Here is a 26,820-nt window from a genome sequence, read left to right on the forward strand (position 1 = left end):
CAGAACTGCTTCCCATCAAGCACGCCTCATTATTTCAGTGTTCTGCTACTAGCGTTAATGCGCTCATCACACAAAGCTGCCGTACACTAAAAGAGACCCTTGGTCTATGAAGGTCGGTCTCGTCTACTTTGTTTGGCAGTGGTTCTCCAAGGTTTCATCACTTATTCCCTGATCCCTTGAACTTGGAGTTGCCAGAGGCTGGGCTTTGGACCTTCTACATGCAAAGGAGGTGCTCTCTAGCACTAAGCCATGACCCCTCTTTAGTCTGCCTTCAGCATTATTGGCAGTTGATACGTGCTTGTCAAACAAGATGAGTCCGACAAGATGAGTTCCGTTCTAAAGAACTACAACCACAGTTATTTTGTGGATGAGACTTTTGCCGGGTGCCTTTAACCCACCAGAAAACCCTTTGCAGTTCCTAACACTGATACCGGCCCATCAGAACAGTGTGGGAAATGACGCACAGGTTGCAGCTGGAATGGGGAATTTGGCAGGAATCCAACAATGAATTGCCTCCTGTTGCACAAGGTCTTCCAAACGAAATGTTCCACTAGGCCGTTGGGTGGGCTGTAGATGTGAAGATGTCCTCCAATCGGTTTTACTGTTTTGATTTTTTAAAAGATGATGTGCCCAAACAAAAATACGTATTCTGGGGTGTGAAATTGCCTTATTGAGAGCCAGTGTGATGAGGTGGTTAAGAACGGTGGCCTCCGATCTGTAGAACCAAGTTTGATTCCCCACTCCTTCACATGCGGCCAGCTGGATGACCTTGGGTCAGTCACAGTAATCTCAGAGCTCTCTCAACCCTACCTACATCACAGGGGGTCTTGTAGGGAGAGGAAAGTTTGAGGTTTTGGTTTTGCCCTTTAAGGGTATACGTGGCTTGGGTCCTACCTACCTGTGGGACCGCTTACCTCCTTATGCCCTCCCCCTCAAGGCACTCTGCTATGCAGGTATGAATCTGCTGATGTTCCCGGGCCCCCAGGAAGTGTGCTAGGCCTCGACAAGGGCCAGGGACTTTCCGGTCCTGGCCCCTACCTGATGGAACGAGCGCCCAGAAGAGCTGCGGGCCCTGTTGGAACTCTCTGGGTTCCATAGGGCATGCAAGACGGAGCCCTTCCACCAGGTGTTTGGTTGAGGCCGGGCACAATGAGTACCGGAACTACTGACTGAGACACACTTCAGGGGCTTTCCGCACCGGGATCCTTGTAGCAAATTGTTTGCTGAACGAAAAATTGCCATTTAAAATAGTGGAATTCGTCATTATGCATACCTGACTTTGTAGTGGAATCCAGTTGCGTTTCTATCGTTTTCCACAAGCTTCCGGTCTCAGCAAAAATCGCTAGAAAGGAAGCGCTATTGCCGAGCTCGTCCCGCCCCTGGCCGTCAAGCAGCCAATGGGCAGCCGTTAGCATGCTCCCAAACAGCCCCTTTCCCTTTAAGAAAGGTTTTTTAGAAAAAAAAACACACCCATTGCAACGAATATGTGTTGATTCGTTGCAACGGAGAGACCCATCCAGCTGGCAGGTGTGTTTGAGCTGTCGTTTCATCATTGCCACGCTCCCCCCAAGTGAAAAAAAAAATCCCCCCCCCCACGGGCCTGATTTTCGGCCGAAAACAGTGTAAAAAATAAAGGGGAAATACATCAGCAAACGGGCTTCTCTGTTGTTTGTGCTTAGTGACTAAACAGCTCTGGGGAGGGACTGAAGCCGGGGAAGCCTCTAAACAGGCTTGCTGGTGGGTTGAACTTCGCTCGCTCGGAGAAAAAAAAATGGCGATCGCTTCGCCGGAAGATCAGAGGAGCGAGCCAGGGGGAGGGACTTTGTAGAAACCACAACAATGGTAACGCACAGAACTTTCCTGCTCGTGTTGCAGATTGGTTGCTGGAGTGTAGCGCTTTCCGGAGGGTGAATCCACTTTTGGGGATTTCCCTGAAAGCGCTACAAGGAAGCGCTTTTTGCGGATCGGTTTCAGGTGTGTGGCAGATTGTCAACGACGTTGTGCATAATGGCAAATCAGTAGCGTTTTCAATTGGCAACCATTGTGCGATTTTGAAGGCGTGCGAAAAGCCCCTCAGTTTTTTCTATCTCCAGTCATTCCATCCATTGACTCAACTGCACTAGAGGTTGGGGAGAGTTAGTATTTATAACCGCCATCTTGTTTTGAGTAGTATGGGGATTATGTTTTAACTTTGTTTTGATGTTATGTGGGCTCATATTGTTTTATTGTATACATATATATATATGATAAGCCTCTGGTGGCGCAGTGTGGTAAGCGGCAGAAATGCTGTCTGAAGCTGTCTGTCCATGAGGTTGGGAGTTCGATCCCAGCAGCTGGCTCAAATGCCAATAAAGTTCAGTTCTAGATATAAGCAAGACCCTTCCTCAGAAACATTGAAACATCTCAAGTGTTACATATAAGGGGGGTCACAATACATAAATACATGTAAGTTTGGAATACCATTGGTAAGGTCTATGAAGAGCAGCAAATAAGCAGCATACGGATCATAAAAGTTAACTGTCCAGTGGCACCTTTAAGACCAAAAAATTTAATCCTGGGTATATATGCAAAGAGCCTCTTGTGGCGCAGGGTGGTAAGGCAGCAGAAATGCTGTCTGAAGCTGTCTGCCCATGAGGCTGGGAGTTTGATCCCAGCAGCCGGCTCATGGTTGACTCAGCCTTCCATCCTTCCGAGATCGGTAAAATGAGTACCCAGCTTGCTGGGGGGTATGACTGGGGAAGGCACTGGCAAACCACCCCGTATTGAGTCTGCCATGAAAACGCTAGAGGGCGTCACCCCAAGGGTCAGACATGACTTGGTGCTTGCACAGGGGATACCTTTACCTTTATATATATGTTGTAAACCGCCATGAGCCAGAAATCCTGGGAATGCAGTGTGTGTACATATATATATATATATATATGTGTGTGTGTGTGTGTGTATAAATAAATAAATAATTGTTTAAAATATCATAAGAACATAAGAGAAGCCATGTTGGATCAGGCCCATCTGGTCCAACGCTCTGTGTCAGAGGTAGGAGGGAGCAGTTTTGGCTGTGGTGATAAAAAATATTTCTAAGTTTGTTTGAAATATGCTTTTCTCTCCCCCTTCCCCTGCTTTTTGTTTTGTTTTTTTTCCAAAGAGAAACGTCTACATGATTGCCGCAATGGTCATAGGAGGAACCTACCTTGTTTGCACCACTGTCCTTTTCTTCGGAGTGAAAGAAAAAGATGGTACGTGTCTTTAATCCTCGTGAAAATTTAACTATGATGCGTACAATTTTAAAAGCCTGACATTGTTTTATGATGCATATTCCACTCCTTGTAGATCCTTATGCCTTAAGTTCAGACAAAAAAGTTCCTTTCTTTAAGGGACTCATACTCACAATGAAGTATGGACCATACATGAAATTTACAGCATCATTTCTCCTGATTTCAACAGCAGTTCAGGTAATTGTAGTTCATAAGAGGGCTTGCTTCAACTTAGCTTGTATCCTTACTATGAGAGAAACCACCCATCTATGTCAGTATGAACACTCCAGAGCATACAAGTGGCCACAAACCACTGGTGTTATGGTAGAAATTGTTGCTTTCTCTTTAGTATATGGTGGCCAAACTATGGCTAACCAGATGTCCATGGACTACAGTTCCCATGAGCCCTTACTAGTATGCAGGGGCTCCTGGGAGTTGTAATCCATGGACATCTGTAGAGCCACAGTGTGGCTACTCCTGGTGTATACTCACAGTGAAAAAATGTGTCAACCGTAGCTATTTTGGATCACATCTGAAATCTCTATGGATATGCCAAATGTTTCCATAGGGGATTTTGCTGGTAACATTTTTTTAATGTTTTATGGCATGTGTGATGGTAAACCATTATTTTATTAATATTTCATTCTCTCTGAGGGTACCTGACCTGGATAGCCCACTTTGGGCCCACTTTGTCCCTGCTTGCCTCCAGAACAGACAGAATGAAAACAAATGTTAGTTGGGTCTTTCACTCACTCTCCTCTTTCTACACAACTGGAAAGAGTGGGATGTAAAAATAAAATAATTGTTACTATTATCTCTGAAGGTACCCCAAATAAGTCACAGCACCACCAACAATATAGTATAAATCCCTCCCCCAACCCCAAAATAGATATTTGATTAGTCTGGATTCCACAGCTGGTTCTTCCCAGGATGTTGTGAAGGGCCAAGAACCCTCATGCTCATGCTTCCAACCATATGCAGCCCTGTAGGGACACAGGAGTCAATAACACAGCTGGCAGAGTGTTTCCCCCAACAATCCCCCTTCCAAAGCGGCTTCCATTGACAGCAGGCTGGGTCAAAAGTACTGCAAGCAGAGCAAAACTCAAAGAACAGGTCTTTCCTACCTATTGCAGGAACAGCCCCCTGAAATTGTACTCATGGAGGTTGGGAGATTCCAGCTTGGGGGGAAGAAAATCAGGGCCTGCTGTGAAAAAGGGGAAAGTAGCAAATATTTCCCTCTCTCACCAGTGGAAGTGCTGTTCTGCTAGTGTATCTGTGTGTTCACATAAGCTTCTTGCCTTCTGAAACATTTTGCAACACAAGGTAAACATTTATTTATTATTTATTTGGATTTATTTGGATTTTTTATATCGCCCTTTCCTACGCCTCTGGGCAGTTTACATAAAACATTATAACAATGTCAGGTAACAATCATAACATAACATAGCATGAACAACAAGACTGGCCTATCTCTGAGGAGATCAAATTGTTCAGTCATGGAAGGGGGGACGGGGACCAGCAGATGTTTTGAGTCAGTCGGCCTCAAGCGAATGCCCAGTGGAGGAGCTCCTTTTTGCAGGCCCTGCAAAATGAATGCTTGACAGGACTCCCGGGGCTTCATTGTCACTTAGAGTGGATTACCAGGGAAGGAAGTGGGGCAATGGAGGTAACAAAGGAATCTGCCTTTGATGGTGGAGGTGGGAGGTGCTTATGCCAACCCCATAGGGCAGGGGTCCCCAACTGTTTTATCACCGGGGACCATTCACTGGGGACCACTCCACGCCTTTTACTGAGGCCTGGTGGGGGGGGGGTAGTTTACTCCTCTACTCTCAACCACTGCCCTAACACTCTCTGATCGCTATGGTAATGTTTAAACATCCCTTCAAAATAAGATACAGACACGCCACAACAATGAAGTGTGTTGTAAAGGGCTGGGGGAGATGAAGTAAAGGGCCGGGGGGGGGGAGAAAGCGTCCTTCGGGGCCCACCTCCAATTAGTCGAGGGACCACATGTGGTCTGCGGCCCACAGGTTGGGGATCGCTACCATAGGCTATACAAGGAAATAGGTATTTAGAGGTGGTTTGCCAATGGCTGCCTCTGTGTAGCCACCCCCATGTTCCTTAGAGCTGTGGTAGTCAACCTGTGGTCCTCCAGATGTCCATGGACTACAGTTCCCATGAGACCCTGCCAGCGTTTGCTGTCAGGGGCTCATGGGAACTGTAGTCCATGGATATCTGGAGGACCACAGGTTGACGACCCCTGGCTTAGAGGTCTCCCATCCAATTACTGACCATGGCTGGCTCTGCCTAGCTTCCGAGATACAAGATCGGGCTAGCTTGGGCTATCCTGATCAGGGCAAGGAATCTGTAGGGTTTCGTAGGAATTTTTGCCTTCATGTCATGGACTGGACTGCCTAGAAGGCTTCATCATACCAAGCACCGCTATCCACAGAGCCTAGAGAATGGTCACTGGGGTGGTCATACTCCGAGTTTTATAAGGTGTAGAAAAGTTAGTTAATGATGTTCATTATAATACATGATGCACTTTTTGACTACCAGTGTACTTAGGGTGCCATCCCAACATGGCTTGGGAAGTTGCAGATGGGATTTGGCAAGGGCAGGTATGTTATTGCAAGAGAAACACCATGAATAGAGCATGTGCGAAGTGCTGGGATTGTTGATGTGGAGGAAGAAGCTGATGGATGTAAAGATTTTTTTCTGGAGAGGGCAGTATAGTGCTCAAAGCCGATGTTTCTAGAGGTTGAAGCCTGCTCCAGAACCTTGAAGGGTTGTCAGAGTTCATGGGCATCTGGGCTGCTCACAGAATCCCAAGAAGTAAATCTTTTGGGGAAGGAGATGGACTGCAGGGAGAAAAATCATCATCAATAGTTGCTTTTGAGAGTGAGAGCCATCTCAAACAGCCTTCCTCTTAGAAAGTTCTTGGCACCCATTGTAAAGTCCCTCATCACACCTAACTCTGTACTCGGTTGTATTTTTTATCTTCAAGTGAATAATCTCTTGTTTAGCAAGTGACTTCTCTTCCTTACACATGTGCAGGAAGCCGAAGGTAAGTCTGTTTCGCTGTTTTCCCCTCTCGGTCCCTGAGCAGATGTCAGAGCCATGCAGAATACTTGGCTAAAGGTTTTTGATTATCCTCTGAGGCAATACCCAGGCAGCAAACCAATATGCTTTAACTGTTAACAGCAGCCAGTCATTGTGTGCACTCTCGTTCAGGAAATGCATGAATTATAAATGGGGGGGCACTTGGCTGAGATCAATCTATGCTGCTCTGCCATTCATTTCAATTGATGTTTTGTTTTTTTTGTCACCGTTTTTGTTTTGTTCTGCCTTCGACACGCGAGCTCGAACAAAGCAACTTTGTCCTCTTTTGTATCCAGACGGCCAGTCTTCAAAGCCACTTCCAAAATTTAGTACTGACCATCCTGGTAAGTGTGTGGACCAAGCAGGGACTCCTTGATTGAGTCCTGTCTTGTTTTCATAGTATGGCATGGTGATGCCGTGTTCATGTGACTGCCTTAAAGAAGGGCAACTGCTTCTCAAACGGGACTCAAAGGTATCCCAGTTCTTCCATAACTCCAAAGGAAACAGTGTTTCCTTTCTGAGTTATGATGTGCTATGTCATTACCGTTCTTTGCTGTTGACCAGAGAGACGAGTTTTAAGATCGTCACCGGTTTGTCATGCTCCTCTAGCTGGGAATTCTTGCCTGCCCAATGATAAATTTATTTTGTGCAATACATCATGCTTCTCACATTTTCTTTCTGCATGTTCTTAAACTGGCCGTGACCCCACGATCATGCAATCAGGGAAACAGACAAGCAAGATTTGGGCTAGGAAGTTTGATGGGTATGAAATTAACATTCTTATCATTTCTTGAAAGGAGATTCACTATCTGCTGCCCGTTTAATCGCTCGATCGATCGGTGCTTATTAAATTGAGGCAATTAGACTTGCCCTGGGCCACCCTTGCCCTGCCCTCTTTTGATGGGTGAAAATACTCTTGTTCTGCATAGCACTGCCAGTTCCTGTTTGGTTGAACCTCGTGATGACCACTCGCTGCTTCTCCCCAAGGGGCAAGAAATTCCGCAGGCAACAGTTACCTGGGTTGGAGGGAAAGAACACTGAAATGATTTCTGTAATATTGGCTGGGGAAGGAGAATCTGGAGTTTTATTGTTATGTATTGCAAGCTGCCTTGCAGGGGTGGCCACTGTGGGTCTCCAAATGTTCACGGATTACAATTCCCACAAGTCCCCCCACCCAACATAGCCAGTTGGCAGGGGATCATGGGAATTGCAGTATATGAACATCTGGAGAGCCACAGTTTGGCCAAGCTTGGAAGGTGAGATATAAACATTTAAATATTTCCTTTACTGACAAGTAGAGCAGCAAAGAGGCATGCCTGCAGGAGCAACCAATCCACTATCCTGGGTCAGATCCCCAGAGAAAGAAAGACCATCTATATCCCCGAACTGCTTCAAGAAATGTCAAGAAATGTCTTATCTCTGCTTCTACCTCGGCTAATGTCAAAATGACAGTTTCTTCATGCACAGAAACATCAGCCCCATCTCTTCATCTGGGGGTGGGTCATTCACCTCCATGGTCTCATAGGTTCTTCAGTGGTTCTTCATCTTTTCACAATAGGTTCTTCATCTTTTCACAATTACCTTATACCTAAGGCTTGCTTTGTAGTCCACAGTAGTTAAGGATCATTGACATTTTTGTTTTTCCTGAGCCAAATTCCAATCCTTTTAGGCCTGGGATTCTTTGCTAGGGTTTCAGGGAACCTTGGGGTTATATGAGAGCTCACCAGGGGTTATAGGTTTTTTCCCAGAAGTTCAGATGGCCTTTACTTGTCACTGGAGCCCACTTCTCCTGTTGCTCTAAAGGCCTAGGCCCATTCTGCACACGTTGGATAATGCACTTTCAATGCACTTTAGAAGTAGATTATCCTGTTCTGCATGGGGAAATCCAGCAGCAAAAGCACCTAGAAAGTGCATTGTCCAATGTGTGCAGAATAGGCTCTAGTCTGTTTCTCCACAATGGAAATGGCCAGTGATCAATCGGCTGGCTTCCGCATCTTATTTCTGCACCCGCTTCTCTGAAGCGGACCACTTCTGGGGTTCCTCAAAACCTGAAAAATATTTCAGAGGTTCCTCCATGGTCAAAAGGTTGAAAAAGGCTGCTTTAGACCAAACACATGCCTGTTGATCTGCCTTGCTAAAAAAAAAAAAAAAAACTATGTGCATTTCTGTTGACACAGTTTTTGTCCTCCTAGGTGTCAGCGGTCTTGAGCGTTCCGTTCTGGCAATGGTTCCTGCTGCATTTTGGCAAAAAGGAAGCAGCCTGTGGGATCTCGGTAAGCAAGCTGTTATGACACAACATGCAAGCTACCTTGGATGCCAGGCCCAGGCTCTGAAACCCACCAGATTACGGCTAGTTTAGGAGTGCTCATGACTGTCCTCAGTTATGGTGAACGTGATGCTAATGCACAGCTTGGTTCGAGTTGATGTCATATAAGAAAGAATAGTTTTTAAAAAATTGTTCAGTGGTCAACCCGCACTTGTCCTTTCTGTATTTCGTAAAATCGAGTGCCTTGCTTTCCTTAGACCAGAGAACCCTTTTCTATGAGAGCTTTCCCACGGGCTTGCTCTGTAGTTGTGAGCCAAGGTCCCACAAGCCTGCAGTTTCTCACAGCATGCTTACCCAGATAAGCCGATAAAGGATGCTGAGTGTACCAGGAGGGTAGAACCTCTGTCAGAAAGGAAGACGTGCCTTAGAAGTCTAAATTACCTGTTAATTTATGATCAAGCTCTATTTTTATATCAGTGTTGCTTTACAAAACAAAAAGCAACATCCAGGTGCTTTGGCTTCAGAGCGGATAAGCAGTTTGTTTGTTTGTTGCATTTATATACCACCCTCCCTTGCGGCTCAGGGTGGTTTACAGGGAACATGAATTGCATAACAGAATAAAATATAAGTTCAACAATGAGGCAACCATAGCATAAGCAACAGTAGAACATTTGTTCACAGGTAAGATGACGACCGCAACCTTGCATCTGCTTACATACGCTGAATGCCCTCACGCAAAATGTTGCAATCTCTGTTTGCTGTCAGTCTTATAATTTGTTTGCTCACAAGCAAGCTGCGGTCTTGCATTGCTGGAGTGCTCTCTTGTGGTGGAACTGGGACTGTTGCTGAACAGTGCCAAGTGTGTGTGCGCGCGCGCGTGTGCACTTATGTGCACGCAAATGCTCTTTGCTGGCTGTCAAGACTTCTTGTTAATCGCTGTCTCTCTTTTGCGCTTGAAAGCCATGCTCATATCGTAGGCGGTGTCCTTTGGATGACTGCCTACTACTGGAAAGGGAGGGGGCTTGGGAAGCAAGCCCTGTGCAACTACTTTCCCGCTTGCTAGTCCTGGAAGGTGTAAGAAGGCAGGAACCGTGCAGGGATGGCCAACGTAAACCCTTAAAAATTTCTAAAATTATAAAAGATTGACCTTGGTGCACACAGGAAACTGCTTTTTACCTGGTCAGACCATTCATCTGTTAAGTCTTCTAAGAATGGCAGCAACAGTCCAGAGTCCGCCCCCCTTTTCACCTACTCCCTAATTCAGGCTTTCTCAACCAGGGTTTCATGAAACATTGGGGTTTCTTGACTGCCCTGGAAGGGTTTCTCAAATGGGTTGGAGTTAATTATCTTTTAATATATTTTAAAAATTTGTCAAAGATTTATCTGATGATATGACCCCCCCCCCCCAATGACCAATGATTGGCCTGGAGGGGGTGGGAAGGGGAGTGATCCTGGGCGGGCGTGTCCACAGCTATGCTTCCCAACCATATTTATACATTCAAACCACTTCTGGGGTTTCTCGAAGCCGGAAGAATATTTCAGGGGTTTCTCGACAGTAAAAAAGTTGAGAAAGGCTGACCTAATCCTTTTTATTGGAGATGTGAGGAATTGAACCGGGGGCCTTTTGCAGGCAGAACAGGGGCTCTGCCACCACATGCCCTCTCACATGTTCTCCTAATAGGGCAGTAACACCTTTAAGAGCATGTGACTGTTCTAGGGCAGATAAAAAATGCAGAGGAGACCAAAGAATGCCACAGGGTTATAGCAGTGAATCCATGCAGCAGGCAAAACATATAATAGGTAGATTACATACCTGTGTCTTTGCCCTTAGTATGCCCAGTGGGTATCATGTGTTTTCAGCAGCCAATAATGTTGTACCTGTGGGGGTCATGTCTGCTTTTTTGTAAAGTACAGCTGCCATTAGGTAGAAGGACACAATGAAAATATGTTTTGGTGTAGTGAGAAGAGGTATGTGAGTGTGTGTGTGTGTGAGAGAGAGACCCATTATGCATGGGGGGAATAACGGACATTCGGGGTGGAATGGCGGCGACTAAAATCACCGATAACGCACGGTGCCAGCTGCAACCGGCTGCAGCTTCGGTGCGTGCCGCCAAAAAAGCCGTGTTAGCGAAATGCGGAAGAAAGCACAGCTAGTTGTGCCGGTGACCGGGGCGCAACCAGAGGCGGCGCCAGGAGCACCGCATGCATAATCGGTTACTCTGGGTTTTGCTGCCGTCGCGCCCCGTCCCGTACATAACCGGTGTGCTTCGCGTCTTCCCCCTCCGCGTTTTCCATGTGACCCGAAATAGCCGTTTCGGCGGCCGTGCATAATGGGCCAGAGAGAGAGAGAGAGAGAGAGAGAGAGAAAGAATGAGAGAGGCAGAGAAAGTGAGTAATTAGATTTCTCCACTCTGGACAGAAACCTACTGACAACAGAGGTTTAATCAACTTAGCAGCCAGGTGAGATGGTTGTAAAATACATTGCAACAAATGATTCTCTTGCTTTGAATTAGATATACAGACTGACTAATATTGCCTTTACTTTGTGGGTCTGCCATCCTGAGCAGATTTACACTCTTCGGTTCACTTAGGAGGGTGTGACGCTGCTGGTAAGGTCTCAAAAGTGACTGAAACATGGCTTCACGAAGAATTTGCTATAGTCTTGACTATTGCATGGCAAATTCTCCCAGGCTTGGATGAATTATACCTGCCTAGCATCTTACTTTGCCCCAAGTATTACTTCCCATTGACTGGACCACTAGCAGACCTTTGCTTTGTTTTGTTTACTGTGAGCTGAAGTCCTTTAATGTCATGTGAAGGTGGGAATGGGTCATCTGAAACCTTTCTGTCTTTTTTCAGTGTGACCTGTTCAAAACTGTGTTTGATCTAATTGTTTTTCCTTTTGTTTCCTTTTCTTCTAGTGGATGATTCCTTTAGTGCTCATGCTGGTGACCATCCCTAGCCTGACAGTGGCTTACATGGCAGCTTCTGCATCTGGACTGAGCATTGCAGCATCTTTGCTGTTGCCATGGTAGGAGGGGAATCGTATCCTGGGCTGAATCTGCACTTACTTTGTTTATTCCATTGTGGATCCTGCTGAATCCAGATTGACCCCCCCCTTTCCCTTTCCTCTTTCCACTTCCTTCCTTCCCTTCCCCATTGAAACAGAAAAGTGTTCTGCACATGGTTAGGAGAGTTCAGAAGGGGCGGGGGTAGCCAAACGCAGCCGGAGCATCATTCTTTTCTTGAAATGGGAGGGAGAGGATTGGAGACAGCAGAGGAGGGAGAAAAAAAACCACGAGGCAAATCTCTATCAACAGGGCTTCTAGAGTTAATGCTGAGAGAAAATTAGGGCTTCCCCTTTAAGGAAAGCTTACAGCCTTGGAAAATCGGGGCTTCTCTACCACGGAGTCAGCCCTGGCCAATCAGGACTTCTCTACCACGGAGCTCGGCAACAAATTTGAAGCAGACACTGGCTCCTCATGCTTTCTCAATCCTATTCTTCAAATATTAAGGGTTAAAACTACTCCAGGATAAGGGTAAGGTCACTCCGGATCAATCATGCTTGTTGCAGAGGGAAAAATTTAAATCGGACAAAATCAAAATGGAAATCACATTCAGTGGAGATGGCAGGGACTGAATCGACCTAGGATTGGAATAAAAGCTCCATGCAGACTACATCCTGTTTGTGTGCATGTACCAAGTTGATTTCGGGAGTCCTCAGTAAGCAGAAGAAAGAATGAATCGTTGAAGGTTTTCATGGCCAGAGTCAACTGGTTGTTGGGTTTTTTTCCTAGCTGTGTGGTCATGGTCCATTAGTTTTAATTCCTGACGTTTTGCCATTAACTGTGGATGGCACAGCAAGATGGAAATCTCTCCTTGCCAAAGTGTAGAATGTCTTTATCTAAGAATCTCCCAGGAGAGACTCTCACATAAGATAGGAATGTGATGCATTACACACACACTCTTTCTCACACACACACTCTAAATAAAATGCCCAGCAACTGTTCACACACTCCACACTTTGGAATTGAGAGATTCCCATCTTGACATGTCCTACCTCTGATGCCAGCTCTCTGGGTTCCGCAGGGCCTGTAAAATGGGCCGCAGGGCCTCTTCTACCAGGTGTTCGATTGAGGCTGGCAGGCCAGGTGGGAGGCCGGAGTTATAAGATTGGGTCCCCCCCCCCCATGTGTGTTCTGGATTGGGCTCAGGATTGTTTTGGGTGATCAATTCCCCCTAGGTTTACATCGCCTGTTGATATCAGTGGGATATGACCACTGTCGCCAGTACATTGAGACGTTGGGGGGTCAGTAGGTATTACCACCATCGATTGTGTATTGTGATGATGCTAGTTTTATGGGTCTTTTTATGCTGTGTTTTATTGTAAACTGCCACAAGCTGGCCCAGCTTGTGGTACAGCCTGTGGTACAGGAGTAGTGGTACAGAAATGTAACTATAAATAAAAATAAATAAATAAGCATGTTTGGTTTTTAACCAGCTTCCTCCTCCTTTCTGACATAAGTCGGGATTCAACTCTGAGGCTCCCAGACCCTGTCAAACACTCTAGGCCAAGGGTAGTCAACCTGTGGTCCTCCAGATGTTCATGGACTACAATTCCCATGAACCCCTGCCAGCAAACGCTGGCAGGGGCTCATGGAAATTGTATTCCATGAACATCTGGAGGACCACAGGTTGACTACCCTTGCTCTACACTAGCGATCCCCAACCTTTGGGCTGCAGACCACATGTGGTCCTTCGACTAATTGGAGGTGGGCCCCGAAGGGCGCCTTCTCTCGCCCCCCCCGCCCGGCCCTTTAGAACACACTTCGGGTGTCATTGTCTCCCATCACTCCCAGATGGGACTATCTCGTTGCAGAGAAACAAGCTCAGGGTTCCCATTGATTTGTCATTGTCATGAGTTAAATTTCCATGAAAATAAAATGTTCCTTATGTTCATTGTTGTGGCGTGTCTGTATCTTATTTTGAAACATTACCATAGCGATCAGAGAGTGTTAGGGCAGTGGTTGAGAGTAGAGGAGTAAACTACCCCCCCCCCCGGGCCTCAGTAAAAGGTGTTGAGTGGTCCCCGGTGATGAAAAGGTTGGGGACCACTGCTCTACCCCACTATACCGTACTGGCTATTTAGCCAGGCTTGTCGGTCCAATCACAGATGATTAACTAGGCATTAAATTTACATGATTAATAGTACAACCCAGTGTTTACTACAAGCTCAGCCCATTGATTTCAGTGGGCTAACTGCATAGGATTCCTGTCAGATCCCCATTGACTTTCTCAGTGAACATACTTGGCATTAGCAGCAAAAGCAGTTTATTGGGCTAGTAATATGAAGCTCTTGCTTATTCTTGCTGAAACTGGTTCGATAGGCAGTGCAGTGATCAATATAACCCCAGAAACCCCACCCCCAACTGACAACAAGCTCGTTCCCCCTATTCTCAGGAAAAGCTCGCAAACTAGTCCTGCGCCCAGATGCGCCTCAAGGCCAGCCTCGCCAATGATGTCCAAGCTCCCATCTCCCACAGTTCCATAGTCCCGAGGGAAAGTTGGCCCTTAGATTGCACAAGCCAGCTAGCCAGCCATGCAAAGCAGTTTAAAACAGTCCGTTAACTTTCCCAGACCCACTCCCTAGTGGCAGACAACAATATACAAAATGACAAAGGGACATTGGCAAATGGCAATACCAGCTGATCATGGCAGGAGGCTAGTAACCACGCAAATCTTGACAATTGCCCTTTATAGCGAGCTGGTGTCTACAGACTGTGGTTAGAAATAGTGTGTTAGGATCCAGACCAGTTCTGACCTGGGCCTATTCTGCACAGAACAGATAACGCACTTTTAATCCACTTTAGAAGTAGATTTTCCTGTTCCGCACAGCAGTGGTCCCCAACATTTCTGAGGCTGGGGACCAGCAGGGCATTGGGCTGTGCCCGCGTGGACCACGCACGCGCGGGCTATGCCCGCACATCGGGCCGCGCCCGCACGGGCCGCGCATGCGCGATGCACGGCCCGGCCCTGATTCCCTCTCACCGCCCTCCCGCAGTAAGAAGCTTCCCGGGCCACAAGCTTGTGGCCTGGGAAGTTTTTTACTGCGGGGGGGGGGGCGGGGAGAGAGAGCCGCGGCCCGGTGCCATGGCCTTTGCGGTCCGGCACCGGGCCGCAGGTTGGGGACCACTGCCGCACAGGAAAATCCAGCTGCCAAACCACTTTGAAATTGCATTATCTATTGTGTGCAGAATGAACCCTGGATGGCCCAGGTAAGCCCTATCTTGTCAGATCTAGAGCCACTCTTCAGAGCCAAGGAAGAGGTAGACCACCTCTGAACGTCTCCAGCTTTGAAGATCCCATGGGGTCACCATAAGTCAGCTGTGACTTGACTGCAGTTTCCGTGATTCATACCAGGATCAGCAGCCTTTTAACTTCCCAGGCTCACTGCATGGTACTGGAAGCAGCCATTTGAACTGACCTTTGGAAACACCAGGCTTTGACCTTGGGAGCCCCTGGGCTTGTCTTGCCGTTTGTCCCTGACCTGAGTTGGGAGAGGGTTTGCGAGATGTAACAGGCATGACTGTCTGTTTCTCTTTTGAACAAAGTTTGAGTTTGGGGGCACCTTTAAGATCAACAAAGGTTTATTCAAGGTATGAGCTTCGGTGTGCATGCATGTTTCATCAGACCTGAGGAAGTATCTGACAAAGTGTGCAAGCTTATACCTCGAATTAAACTGTAAGGTAAAGGTAAAGGTATCCCCTGTGCAAGCACCGAGTCATGTCTGACCCTTGGGGTGACGCTCTCTGGCGTTTTCATGGCAGACTCAATACGGGGTGGTTTTCCAGTGCTTTCCCCAGTCATTACCGTTTACCCCCCAGCAAGCTGGGTACTCATTTTACCGACCTCGGAAGGATGGAAGGCTGAGTCAACCTTGAGCCGGCTGCTGGGATTGAACTCCCAGCCTCATGGGCCAAGCTTTCAGATGGCTGCCTTACCACTCTGCGCCACAAGAGGCTCATGAATTAAACTGTATTGGTCTTCAAAGTGCCACCAGATTCAGACTGTGTTCTTTTTTGACTGTCAGTCTGTGCAAGGAAAGGGCAGTGGCTTCAGCAGGAGAGACTGAGCATGCCCAGGTTTATTTCATTGCATTTCCCCCCCCCCCATCAATAACTTCCCTCTCACCTCCATATGCTGTTCCAGTTCCTGTCCCCTGTCTGACATTGTCTACGTTTTTTCAGAATTGCAAAAGCGCCCCCACCTGAACCTGCCTTTCTCTTGATTATTCATATTGGGAAACACATTGCCATATTTGATATTTGGCCTAATTTTTTAAAAAAGAACACGTGAAGCAAACCTTAGTAAAAAGTCAGACATACATTCAGTAGTGGGGCTTAGAAGCTGGTAAACCTAGAATGATTGCAGTACTAATGTGACAGCAATTTTTTTTTTATGCATTTGGCATTTTGTTTTATTTTGCTGTTAATGAGAAAGGAGTTTGATTGAAAAAGTGTTTTCAGACAGCAGAATAAGTGCTTTGAGAAACTGTTTAGAGCTGCAGATATTTTGGTGATGCAGGTAGTGATAAAGATTTCTCTTAAAAGTGATTGATTCATTGGAAAGCTTTTACGACTCTTTTTCTTGTTCCTGGTGAGATTCCCAGGAGGACTTTGTGTATACTCCATTTCAGTTTCATTCCCCATTGTTCTGGCTATTGCGAAGCCAAAGCAATTAAATTGGATGTTAATCAAGAATGCGATTCCAGTCTGGTTCACCCATGCTCATTCTTGAATGGCAATTCTCTTGCATTCCTAGTCCCTGCCCACTAGCCTGGAGAGAGAATGACAAAGAGAGGGGTCTTTGAAAGGAAATTCGGATGCAACTAACTGGATGCAATCAGTTTGCTATACCTTGCAATTCTTTTTGTCTGTTTAAAACTAATTAACTTTATAGGCTTCCTTAATCATGACATTAAAGGTGACAATGTGTGCAAAATGTACACAGCTAAAAGCCTGGGGATTTCAGTGAAATCCGTTATGACATTGTCTTTTTCTTTCTTTTTAAAAAAAATGTTGACTTAAGGTCCATGTTGCCAGATGTGGTCGACCGCTATCGCCTGCAGAATCCTCGTTCGACAGGACATGAAACCATATTCTATTCTTCATACATCTTTTTTACCAAGATATCAGCAGGAATTGGACTTGGCATCTCTGCATCCTCTCTGGAGTGAGTAGTCCCTTTAATTCAAACAGGATGCCGCTGAAACTCACCTTTCCCTTTGCTTGAAAAATGAGTGTTGGCAGCTCATCAGACTCCCCTTCAACACGTTTCCCTAATGCATTGCAGGGACTTAGCAGGATAGAAGTTTCCCCCATTGCACCCAGGAGGTTGTGAACGAAGCTCAGGGTGCTGGGACGTGCAGGGGAGAAACCCAGAACATTGATCATCACTCCATGCTTCTCCTGTGCCACCCAGTTAGTTTTGTGTGAACAGGAGAGATCGAACTGGCTGGTCCCTGTTGCGATTTGGGGGTTCTGATCCCTCATTCAGGAAGACTTTTGGCGCATCTCTGACAGTTTTCCATGGTGGGGTGAGAAAGCAGAATGCTGAACTGACATCTATTTTGATCTTTCCTATCCCTCTTGGGAAGCCGTACCTCTCTTCTAGGACCGGGCAAATGTTTTCTCTGGTGGAGTGGGGTCATAAGGCCAAACTGCAGTCAGGAGTTGGCGTTCTGATCCAGGCGGCATCCTTCCCGTGGGTGGTTTGTTTGTTTCTTGCTTCATTTATAGCCTGCCTTTCTCCCCAGCAGAGTCCTAAAGGAACTGACATCATTCTCCTCTCCATTTCAATACCACCTTGTTAGGTTGAATGTGTGAGACCAACCCAAGGTCTCTGTGACCTTGACAGTGGACTCAGACCAGGGTGCCTACCAAATATGCAGGACTCACCCACCCCAGGTTCATGCTTGGCCACTCTGGCACTAGGATAACATTCTGCTATGTATCTGTTGTCTCCACCTTTGTTTCACAGCAGGCTTATAGCACACGTTCAGCTAGAACATGCTGCATTAGTCTCTCTCCCAGTGAGCTCATCAGTCCATTCCTACATTGTAGAATCATAGAGTTGCAAGGGACCTTCTTGGTCATCTAGTCTAGACTCCTGCCCCCCCCGCTTCCCCCCCCAATTCCATGCCTAGGTGATCCCCCCCCCCCAAAATAACCAGAATCCCTGTCCAGTCTCTCTTGACTTCTACTCAGTCCGTGTCACTTGACCACACTGGTCCTGTCCTTTCTTCTCAGTCCTCTCACTCTCTGCCTGGTCTGTCTGCAGGCCTCTCCTATGCATCATCATTAGGCAATTTTTTGGTATTGTGGGTGGTCTTCTCATAATGCCTCCAGTGAGTACTCCGTAGTTGGATTCTTTGCCTTGTTCCTGCCCAGTGCTTCCTCTGCCAGCTCTTCTGCCGCATCTCTTTCCGTGACTCCTATAGCCTCCCCCCTGCATTTCCCACAGCCATGGTCTGTCACTTCCATCCCTATCCTCCTCTTCCCTCTTCATTCAGTCTGCTAACTGTAGCTGCTGCCCTGTCACCGTCACCCAGCAATTTCCCATGGCAGAGTGGGGATTCAAACCCAGAATCTAACCACTGGACCACTTTCTGCTTTGGCACTTGTCAAACGAGGCGCCTGTCTGGCAGCCTACCGTGACAAGAATAAGGCTGAACTCGAAACCTTCTCCCTAACACGTGTTTCTCTATTGGCATAGGGATTTTGTTTACACCATGGGAATGTTTTCAAACAGGTGGTACCCTTATATAGAATCATAGAGTTGGAAGGGGCTTCCTCAGTCATCTAGTCTAACCCCCTGCACTATGCAGTTCACTCAGAACCCTATCGCTCATCCGCTGTAATCTGCCACCCCCTTGAGCCTCCACAGATTCAGCCTTTCCGTCAGATGGCTATCCAGCCTCTGTTTAAAAATCTCCAAAAATGGAGAACTCACCACCTCCCGAGGAAGCCTGTTAGACTGAGAAACCGCTCTAACTGTCAGGAACTTCTTCCGGATGTTGAGATGGAATTTCTTTTGAATGAATTTCATCCCATTCGTTCTGGTCTGTCCCTCTGGGGCAAGAGAACAACTCTGCTCCATCCTCTACATGGCAGCCTTTTAAATACTTGAAAATGGCTATCAGATCCCCTCTCAGTCGTCTCCTCTCCAGGCTAAACAGACCAAGCTCCGCCAACCTTTCCTCATATGTCTTGGTCTCCAAACCCTTCACCATCTTTGTTGCCCTCCTCTGGACATGCTCCAGTTTGTCTACATCCCTCTTCAACTGGGGTGCCCAAAACTGAACACAGTACTCCAAATGAGGCCAAACCGGAATAGAGTAAAGTATGAGTTCTGAGCTTTACAGTCCCAATCAGGGCGGTCCCCTTCAATGTTTTTAGCTGCCTCTTTTCTATATGCATTTTAAGACATTCCAGTTTGACATGGCTTTTATTGCCTAGGATTGAATATCCCTGAAGGTTTTGTTTTTAAATAAAAAATGGTTTCCTTTGCTTTAAATACGTTTTAACTCATGGAAGCTTTAGATAGTGCTCCAGATAGTTCACAGCTGGAAAACATAAAGATCAGGAAATATCCCCTCCCCCCCCGTTTCTTGGCTCAATTTTGGGGGGCTGGTTTTGCTCTGGAAAAGAACTTTTCAGCACCAGCCAAGTAAGCATAATCTACATAACTATTTGCGGCCGCTATTCTTCCATGGTGCTGACTTTTAATGTAGCTGTTCATTAATGCATAAACATTTTCCCAAGACTGCCAAATCTATGCCTGGATTTGAGACAGAAAGAAAAATATATAAATATATAGATGTTTCACTATGTTTCTGAGACAACATATATGCATCGAATGGGTGCCATATGGAATGTATGTACAAAGCCCACATCATGGTATGATTAAAAAGGACTAGGATCCGGGAGATCCAAATTGATATCCCCACACTGCCTCTTGCTTGAGGACCTTGGGCCAATCTTGCACTTCCAGCCTAGCCTGCCTTGCTGGGTCGTTGTGAAGATAACATGGTGAAGAGGAGAAAAGTGGTGTAACATGAATTAAATAAATAAATAGCTATTAAGACACTTGCAGTGCTGGCCTCCCTACTTAACCCCACCCACCCACCCACAAAAAACACCACCCTGATCTGCCCAGTATAAACTACCCCTCCCCAGTAAGGTTTTTAAGGAGGTGGTTTTTAATATTTAAAAAATTAAATTTGTATTATGATGGTTTTAATGTATGGCATTTTTTATATTTTTGTGCGTTTTTGCCTTGTGGCTACCCATCCTGAGCCAATTGGGAAAATAAAATAATAACAGCAAGAATAATATTAATAATAAATATGCATGGGTTGAAGAATCATAGAGTTGGAAGGTGCTATTCAGGCCACCCAGTCCAACTCTGTGCTCAATGCAGGATCAGCCTAAAGCAGCCTTTCTCAACTTTTTACCATTGAGAAACCCCTGAAACATTCGTCAGGCTTCAAGAAACCCCAGAAGTGGCAGGATCATGCAGAATACGAGTGGGAAGCATAGCTGTGTACACGCCCACTTGGGGCCCCTTCCCACCCTCTCCAGGTCCATTTTCGGGGCGGGAGGTCAACATGACCATATATGGAAAGGGAAGGCGACTGTAAGCCGCTTTGAGCCTCGTTCAGGTAGAGAAAAGCAGCATATAAGAACCAACTCTTCTTCTGCTCACTCAATTCTGAGCATCTGCAGAAAGAAATGAAAGCAGGATTTCAAACTGTGGGTAGGGGCGGGGGGGCTTTTGCTGTCAGTGGAGATGTGATGACGATGGTCTGTCCTGTGTGTGTTTCGATAGGCTTGTTGGTTACAAATCAGGTGCCTGCAGACAGCCCGACAATGTGGTTACCATGCTCAAGATTCTGCTCGGAGGGGTCCCATCCGGCCTCATCGCATTAGGCTTATTCATACTCCTCTTCTACCCAATCGACAAAAAGAGTCAGAAGGAAACTACGTACGCCCTGGAAATGCTAAGGTTGGTTTTGTACCAGCATCCAAGCCTCTGTTCTTTACTATATGGGATATTTTTTTCTATCCTAGGTTACTTTGGGTTCAGGTGAGTAGCTGTGTTGGTCTGAAGAATCAGAAGAACTTTTTGAGTCCAGTGGCACCTTTAAGACCAGTGGCGTTGTATTCAAGGTATAAGCTTTTTGTGTGTATACTGTATCTGAAGAAGTGTGCATGGCTCATGAAAGCATATACATTGAATACAACTTTGTTGGTTGTACAAGTGCCACTGGACACAAACTTTGTTCTGCTACCTACTTTTGAGTTAGCCCTTTTTATTTATTTATTTTTTAAATTTATTTTTCGATTTATATCCCGCCACTTCTCCAGAAACATGTGGTGGCTTACAATAAACATTTATAATTTAATAAAACCCCGATAAAACCCCAAACACACTTACATGCATGTGTGTGTAACTACCACACTGTTGCATTGTCCCAATACATTATGCTAAATATCAAGCAATACTTTTACGATTTTAGAAAGAAATGCCTTTGAAAGTCATATAGTATCATAGAATCATAGAAACATAGAGTTGGAAGGGGCCATACAGGCCATCTAGTCCAACCCCCTGCTCAACGCAGGATCAGCCCAAAGCATCCTAAAAGCATCCAAGAAAAGTGTGTATCCAACCTTTGCTTGAAGACTGCCCGTGAGGGGGAGCTCACCACCTCCTTAGGCAGCCTATTCCACTGCTGAACTACTCTGACTGTGAAAAAATATATCGTGCATAAACAGCATTTATAATTCCCATGCGGGGAATGGTGGGGAGATTTAAGCCTTCAACCTCCATTCAGTCTAACTAATAAAAACCAAGATTTGTACTTGATTTGCTAGGCTGAAGTGGTTATTAATGAGATTATCTCTTCTCATTTATAACCACTTCAGTCTTGCGAATGAAGTACAAATCTTGGTTTTGAATACTGAAACTGAGCAGAGGTTGAAAGGTTAAACTCTTCACCATTCTCTGCGTGGCCCTGGGGCAAACTGAGGCTGGAAAACCATACAGTCTGCATTTTACTGACAAATGATCTTCATCATGCCTGACCTTACAGTTTTCTAGGGCCTTGTACTATTGGTTGATGATGGACAATTGGCTCTAGAACATTTGGAGCCATTTTTCCTGCCAGGTTGAATGGGGAACGAAGTTGAACACAGAAGGTGGCTCTCCCTAAGATATGCAGGATTCTATTAAGCATTTTGAACTAGATTCAGATGCTATCTGGCAGCTATCTTAAAGCCAGCAGTATTTGGTCATCCTTCCTTGGCCCCCATTAACCAGTTAGCAACCAAGTCTGGCAACCAATTGACCCTTCAAATACTGAAGAACAGAACTGCATAAGGAAGTAGCTGATTCTAATACATAGGACATTCCTTACGAGACATACAAGTACCTAAAACATTTAAAAACAAAACCAAGCTTTGTAAGGACCATTTTCTTAACACTACCATACTGTATCACACCCAAGTTTGCCAATGTAATGTTTCTTCCCCAGCAATTCCTTCACCTTTCTTTTTGTGTGATTTTTTTTTAAACAGGCAATCTAATTCCAACATGCAAAAACTTAATAAGACTGAAGGAAACACTTTGGTCTGAAAGCCTGAATAGAAATCACTCTTCACAAGGGAAGCCCTGATCCAGTAGCAGCGCTTAATGGGATCGCGACCTGTTGTGTTGGCCTTACTGAAGCTCTACCTCAGCGACACTGGAAGCTTTTCTCTCGAAGCGGTCCACCTTCTAAACAAACAGTAATTGGGGCTGTAGCTCAGAAGGGAGCTGCTTAGGATTCATTATTGTGAGAACAGGGTATTGTGTCAACGAGCTCTTACGGAGCTGCTGGTTAAGATGCAGTAGTCGGTGCTGTTATTTAATTCTGAGCCTCAACCACAGTACCATCTCGAGGCGGACATCTTGTCCTGGAAGAGACGGAAGGATAGGCCTTGGAAGGGAACACTGCAGCAAATAACTGGAATCATGAAGAGTCTTGTGGCCCTGTCACCTTTATGGTGGCCTTCAGTGTTCATGAGCAAGAGGCCAGACTTCCAAACGCTTATGCCACAATAAATTTGTTAGCCTTTAAGGTAGCACAAGACTCTCTCTTGACTTTGGCCTGCAGCAGACAGCCAAAGCTGTCACTCTGGAATGTGTTTTGGTAAAATGCTATGGGCAGGCACTAAGAAAATGAATACTACTTAAGAACTATGGACCAGATCAGAACTTTAAAAGGATCATGTTCTCCTGACTCAGGTGGTTTCAATTGGGCCCAGACTCGCCTGTAGTCAACTCATCTTAAACCTCTAAATACAGCCGAGTAAAATATTATGAAGAATTATTTCCCCACCCACCCACTTTTTCATGGTTCAACAGTATGACCCTTGTGCCTTGCTTGTACACAAAGACACTAAGTGCAGCCTAAAATAAGGGCTCTTTCTATCTTCTTTTTTTAGTCATCCAGTTGTGCCCTTTCAAAAATGACCACGTGCAAAAATATACGGCCGAACAACAAGGCATTAATCACTCGGGTTTTGTACATTTTTACATTTGGGACCATTTAAAAAATTCTCTTTGCGAGACCTCAGACGAAGGAAGAGCTTCCCTTTTCATGCTGGAGTCCTTCCGTTGCCCTTGATATTGTGCTGTTGTGCGTCAGTGTGCCCCCCGCAACATCGTGGGGGTCCAAATGGTTAGTTGCAAAGTCAAACCTAAATGAGAAATCCTTATGGCTAAAATGCAGAGCTGAATAAACCTGAAAAGTGGAAATAGTATTTCACTCCCATAATGAACTGAAATATATATAGAAAGAAATGAAGTTTAGGAATTTTTTTTTGTAAAGGAGGATGTTGTTAATGTTGAGTATTTTTACATTTGAACTACTTAAATATGCACTACTGCACCTGCTGAAATGCATAGGAAGTTAAGCAAGATTCAAGGACATTTCATCTCAGTGGGAGAAGGCCTTAAGCTGTGCAGAAGTGTTGTAGCCTGCAGTATTATTGAAAAATGCACTCTCCCAGAACATGATAGAGCATCACTCAGATTATCCGCTGAGACTATATAAGACATGTATAGCCCTCAGAAGGAAAAGAAACAAATAGTGTAGCTAGAGCCAGAGACATGAACTGAACAGTTAAGCATAGCAGCAGGCATTAAGGGTCAATATGTTGAATTTTGCATCAAGAAAATTTGGCGAGGTTCCCTCTCTCTTTCTAACAACGCCATCGTAAGGAGAGTTATGCCATTCTAAGTCCGTTGGCTTTAATGGATTTAGAAGAACACCACACTACTTGTGTTTGAACTGTAAACTGAAGGGGGGGGGCACAAGGGGCACTGCCCCCAAATTAAATGTTCAACCATGAAGTTCCCATTGTATACCTTGAAGGCATATAGAAAATTCCCTACAACTGTTTAGGTTCTGTTTGGTAGGTGGAATGGCAAAATATAGTATTTCTCTAAAAGGGAAATACAGTAGTCATGATTTGATTGCCTGCATCATTTGCCAAATGCTATCAATATAATAATTAAAAAAGGGGCCATTGTACCAGGACTATTGGGCAAACCCACTGAAACAACCACGTTGGGCTTGCAAAGTCCCACCCCACCCCTTGTCCTGTTTGGGTTTTGGGAAGTGCAGCCTGGCATTTTCAATTAAGAACATACAACAGATCAAAACTTGGGCATGCTTTCGGTAACAAGATCCAATAGTTTATCAGATGTCTCAAACAAACAAAAAAAAATTGCTCTAATGCTACATCCCCAGCAAATTTTGTAATGAATTTAATGACAATGAACTGGGTGCTAGAAATTTTAAATGGCAGTGATTATGTTTTATTGACCACACCATGCTTCAAATGAATGAAAATCTGGTTTTACGTATTTTGTAATAGCTCCACTTACATTGATTTTTTTTCCTCCAAAGTAAAGTACTTGTACGTTTAGGAAGGCTTTGGCAGTTTCTTTACCCTCCATCCAAGGCTTATGATGGGACCATTCTGCCACCTTCACCATACCAAGAAACTCCATTTGAGGATTTACGTATGTGTGTATGTGGAGTACATTATTTCTCGTTCCTTCTGATATGTTGCTTAAAAATTAAGGTTTCTGGAATTAAATTCATCTCTGCTCCCAGAGCTGGTGAGAGTCATATGTAGTACAGACCAGGGGAATGTCTAAATGTTTATCTCGTGGATAGGTATGGGCATGAGCCGCGATTTTGCGGTTTGATTGTTTATGGCTGAACCATAAATCCATACGAACCAGGAGGTTGTTTCGCAAACTGGCTCAGTTCGTATCGGTTTGTGAGCCATTTAAAATTTAAGCCTCCTCCTTCTGCTCCCCCACAAACTCCACCAAATGAACCGCCACAAATGCCACCAAAATTCATGAAAGTTCTTCAGTTCGCAAACGTCGCTTCATGAACCACAAACTGGCCAAAATTCATGACAAACTTCAGTTCGTCAGTCAGTTTGTTCCCGTGGCTTAGTAATGTAAGCCTGCAAAGAACTTGAGAATAGGTAACTACAACTTAAGGGGTCTGAGATGTAAGAATTGATTTCAGTACCAGGGAAAACTTTTGGCACAGAGTCTGGAGCACCCTCACAGTTCTCGGATGCCCCCTTCTCATGACGATACCAAGATCATAGAATCATAGAGTTGGAAGGGGCCATACAGGCCATCTAGTCCAACCCCCTGCTCAACGCAGGATTAGCCCTAAGCATCCTAAAGCATCCAAGAAAAGTGTGTATCCAACCTTTGCTTGAAGACTTCCAGTGAGGGGGCGCTCACCACCTCCTTAGGCAGCCTATTCCACTGCTGAACTACTCTGACTGTGAAAAACTTTTTCCTGATATCTAGCCTATATCGTTGTACTTGAAGTTTAAACCCATTACTGCGTGTCCTTTCCTCTGCAGCCAACGGAAACAGCATCCTGCCCTCCTCCAAGTGACAACCTTTCAAATACTTAAAGAGGGCTATCATGTCCCCTCTCAACCTCCTTTTCTCCAGGCTGAACATTCCCAAGTCCCTCAACCTATCTTCATAGGGCTTGGTCCCTTGGCCCCAGATCATCTTCGTCGCTCTCCTCTGTACCCTTTCAATTTTATCGATGTCCTTCTTGAAGTGAGGCCTCCAGAACTGCACACAGTACTCCAGGTGTGGTCTGACCAGCGCCGTATACAATGGGACTATGACATCTTGTGATTTTGATGTGATGCCTCTGTTGATGCAGCCCAAAATGGCATTTGCCTTTTTTACCGCTGCATCACACTGCCTGTTTAGTTTACAATCCACAAGTACCCCAAGGTCTCGTTCACACACAGTGCTACCTAGAAGCGTATCCCCCATCCAGTAGGCATGCTTTTCATTTTTCTGACCCAGATGCAAAACTTTACACTTATGTGTAAAGATGTCTAAGAAGTAGCCCATAGTAAAAAAGCGTGCCTTGGTGTGTGTGGAGAGCCAGTCTAATGCATGAAGAAAAGGAATAGGGCATGAGTATTTGGATTGAAAACAAGCTTTGTTTGCTTCATTGTTTCATCCTGAAATGGAAGCAGACACTAGATTGAATCTGGACAGCTTTTTCACTCCATCTCACTCAGTTTCTCCTCCTTACTATATCTCTGTCTCCCCTCCCTATGCCTGTGTACGTCCCATAAGCCCTCATGGAACTGTTTTTGGTCAAGTGGCCCTCCTTCCTTCTTCACTAGCAGCAAAACTGTTTGGATCCAATCCATGGTGGACTATATGAGATGATGCTAGGGAAAATCTAAGGAACATGAAGGAAGTGGGGAAGTAGGCAGTAGAAACAGGCCTTTATTGTACTTTTGAGTCCAGTGGCTCAACAAATTCTCCATCTTTAAAAAATAATGTATAATTCCCTTAACAGCAGGATTTAACAGCAGGCTTTGGGGGGCGGGGGATGGCAGAAAAATGCGCCCCAGTTTCAACATAAATCATCTATTTTTCAGCCTTATCCCAGGGCAGAGGAGAAATAAAACAAGGGGAAATGCAACCATTTGTCAAGCGGTCTGATTCAGAAGAAGTCAGATTCATGTGTTCATGTACGGTCTCCCCTCATTAATCTACAGAACACAGCCATTTTTATTA

General features: G+C 45.4%; 1 protein-coding gene across 1 annotated transcript in view; it reads left to right on the forward strand.

The window, feature by feature from the left end:
• The window catches only part of MFSD2B (MFSD2 lysolipid transporter B, sphingolipid), a 51,740-nt gene extending 27,087 nt beyond the window's left edge, over positions 1–24,653 (forward strand). The window contains exons 7-14 of the mRNA XM_077311853.1: positions 3,143–3,233; positions 3,328–3,449; positions 6,614–6,697; positions 8,546–8,626; positions 11,541–11,650; positions 16,708–16,851; positions 20,509–20,685; positions 22,257–24,653. Of these exons, the coding sequence (XP_077167968.1) occupies positions 3,143–3,233; positions 3,328–3,449; positions 6,614–6,697; positions 8,546–8,626; positions 11,541–11,650; positions 16,708–16,851; positions 20,509–20,685; positions 22,257–22,314 (867 nt within the window). The 3' untranslated portion in view covers positions 22,315–24,653. The remainder of the gene's footprint in view (positions 1–3,142; positions 3,234–3,327; positions 3,450–6,613; positions 6,698–8,545; positions 8,627–11,540; positions 11,651–16,707; positions 16,852–20,508; positions 20,686–22,256) is intronic.
• The last annotated feature ends 2,167 nt before the right edge of the window (positions 24,654–26,820 follow it).

The sequence above is a fragment of the Paroedura picta genome, chromosome 1 (genome assembly GCF_049243985.1).
Source record: "Paroedura picta isolate Pp20150507F chromosome 1, Ppicta_v3.0, whole genome shotgun sequence".
NCBI classification, from domain to species: domain Eukaryota; kingdom Metazoa; phylum Chordata; class Lepidosauria; order Squamata; family Gekkonidae; genus Paroedura; species Paroedura picta.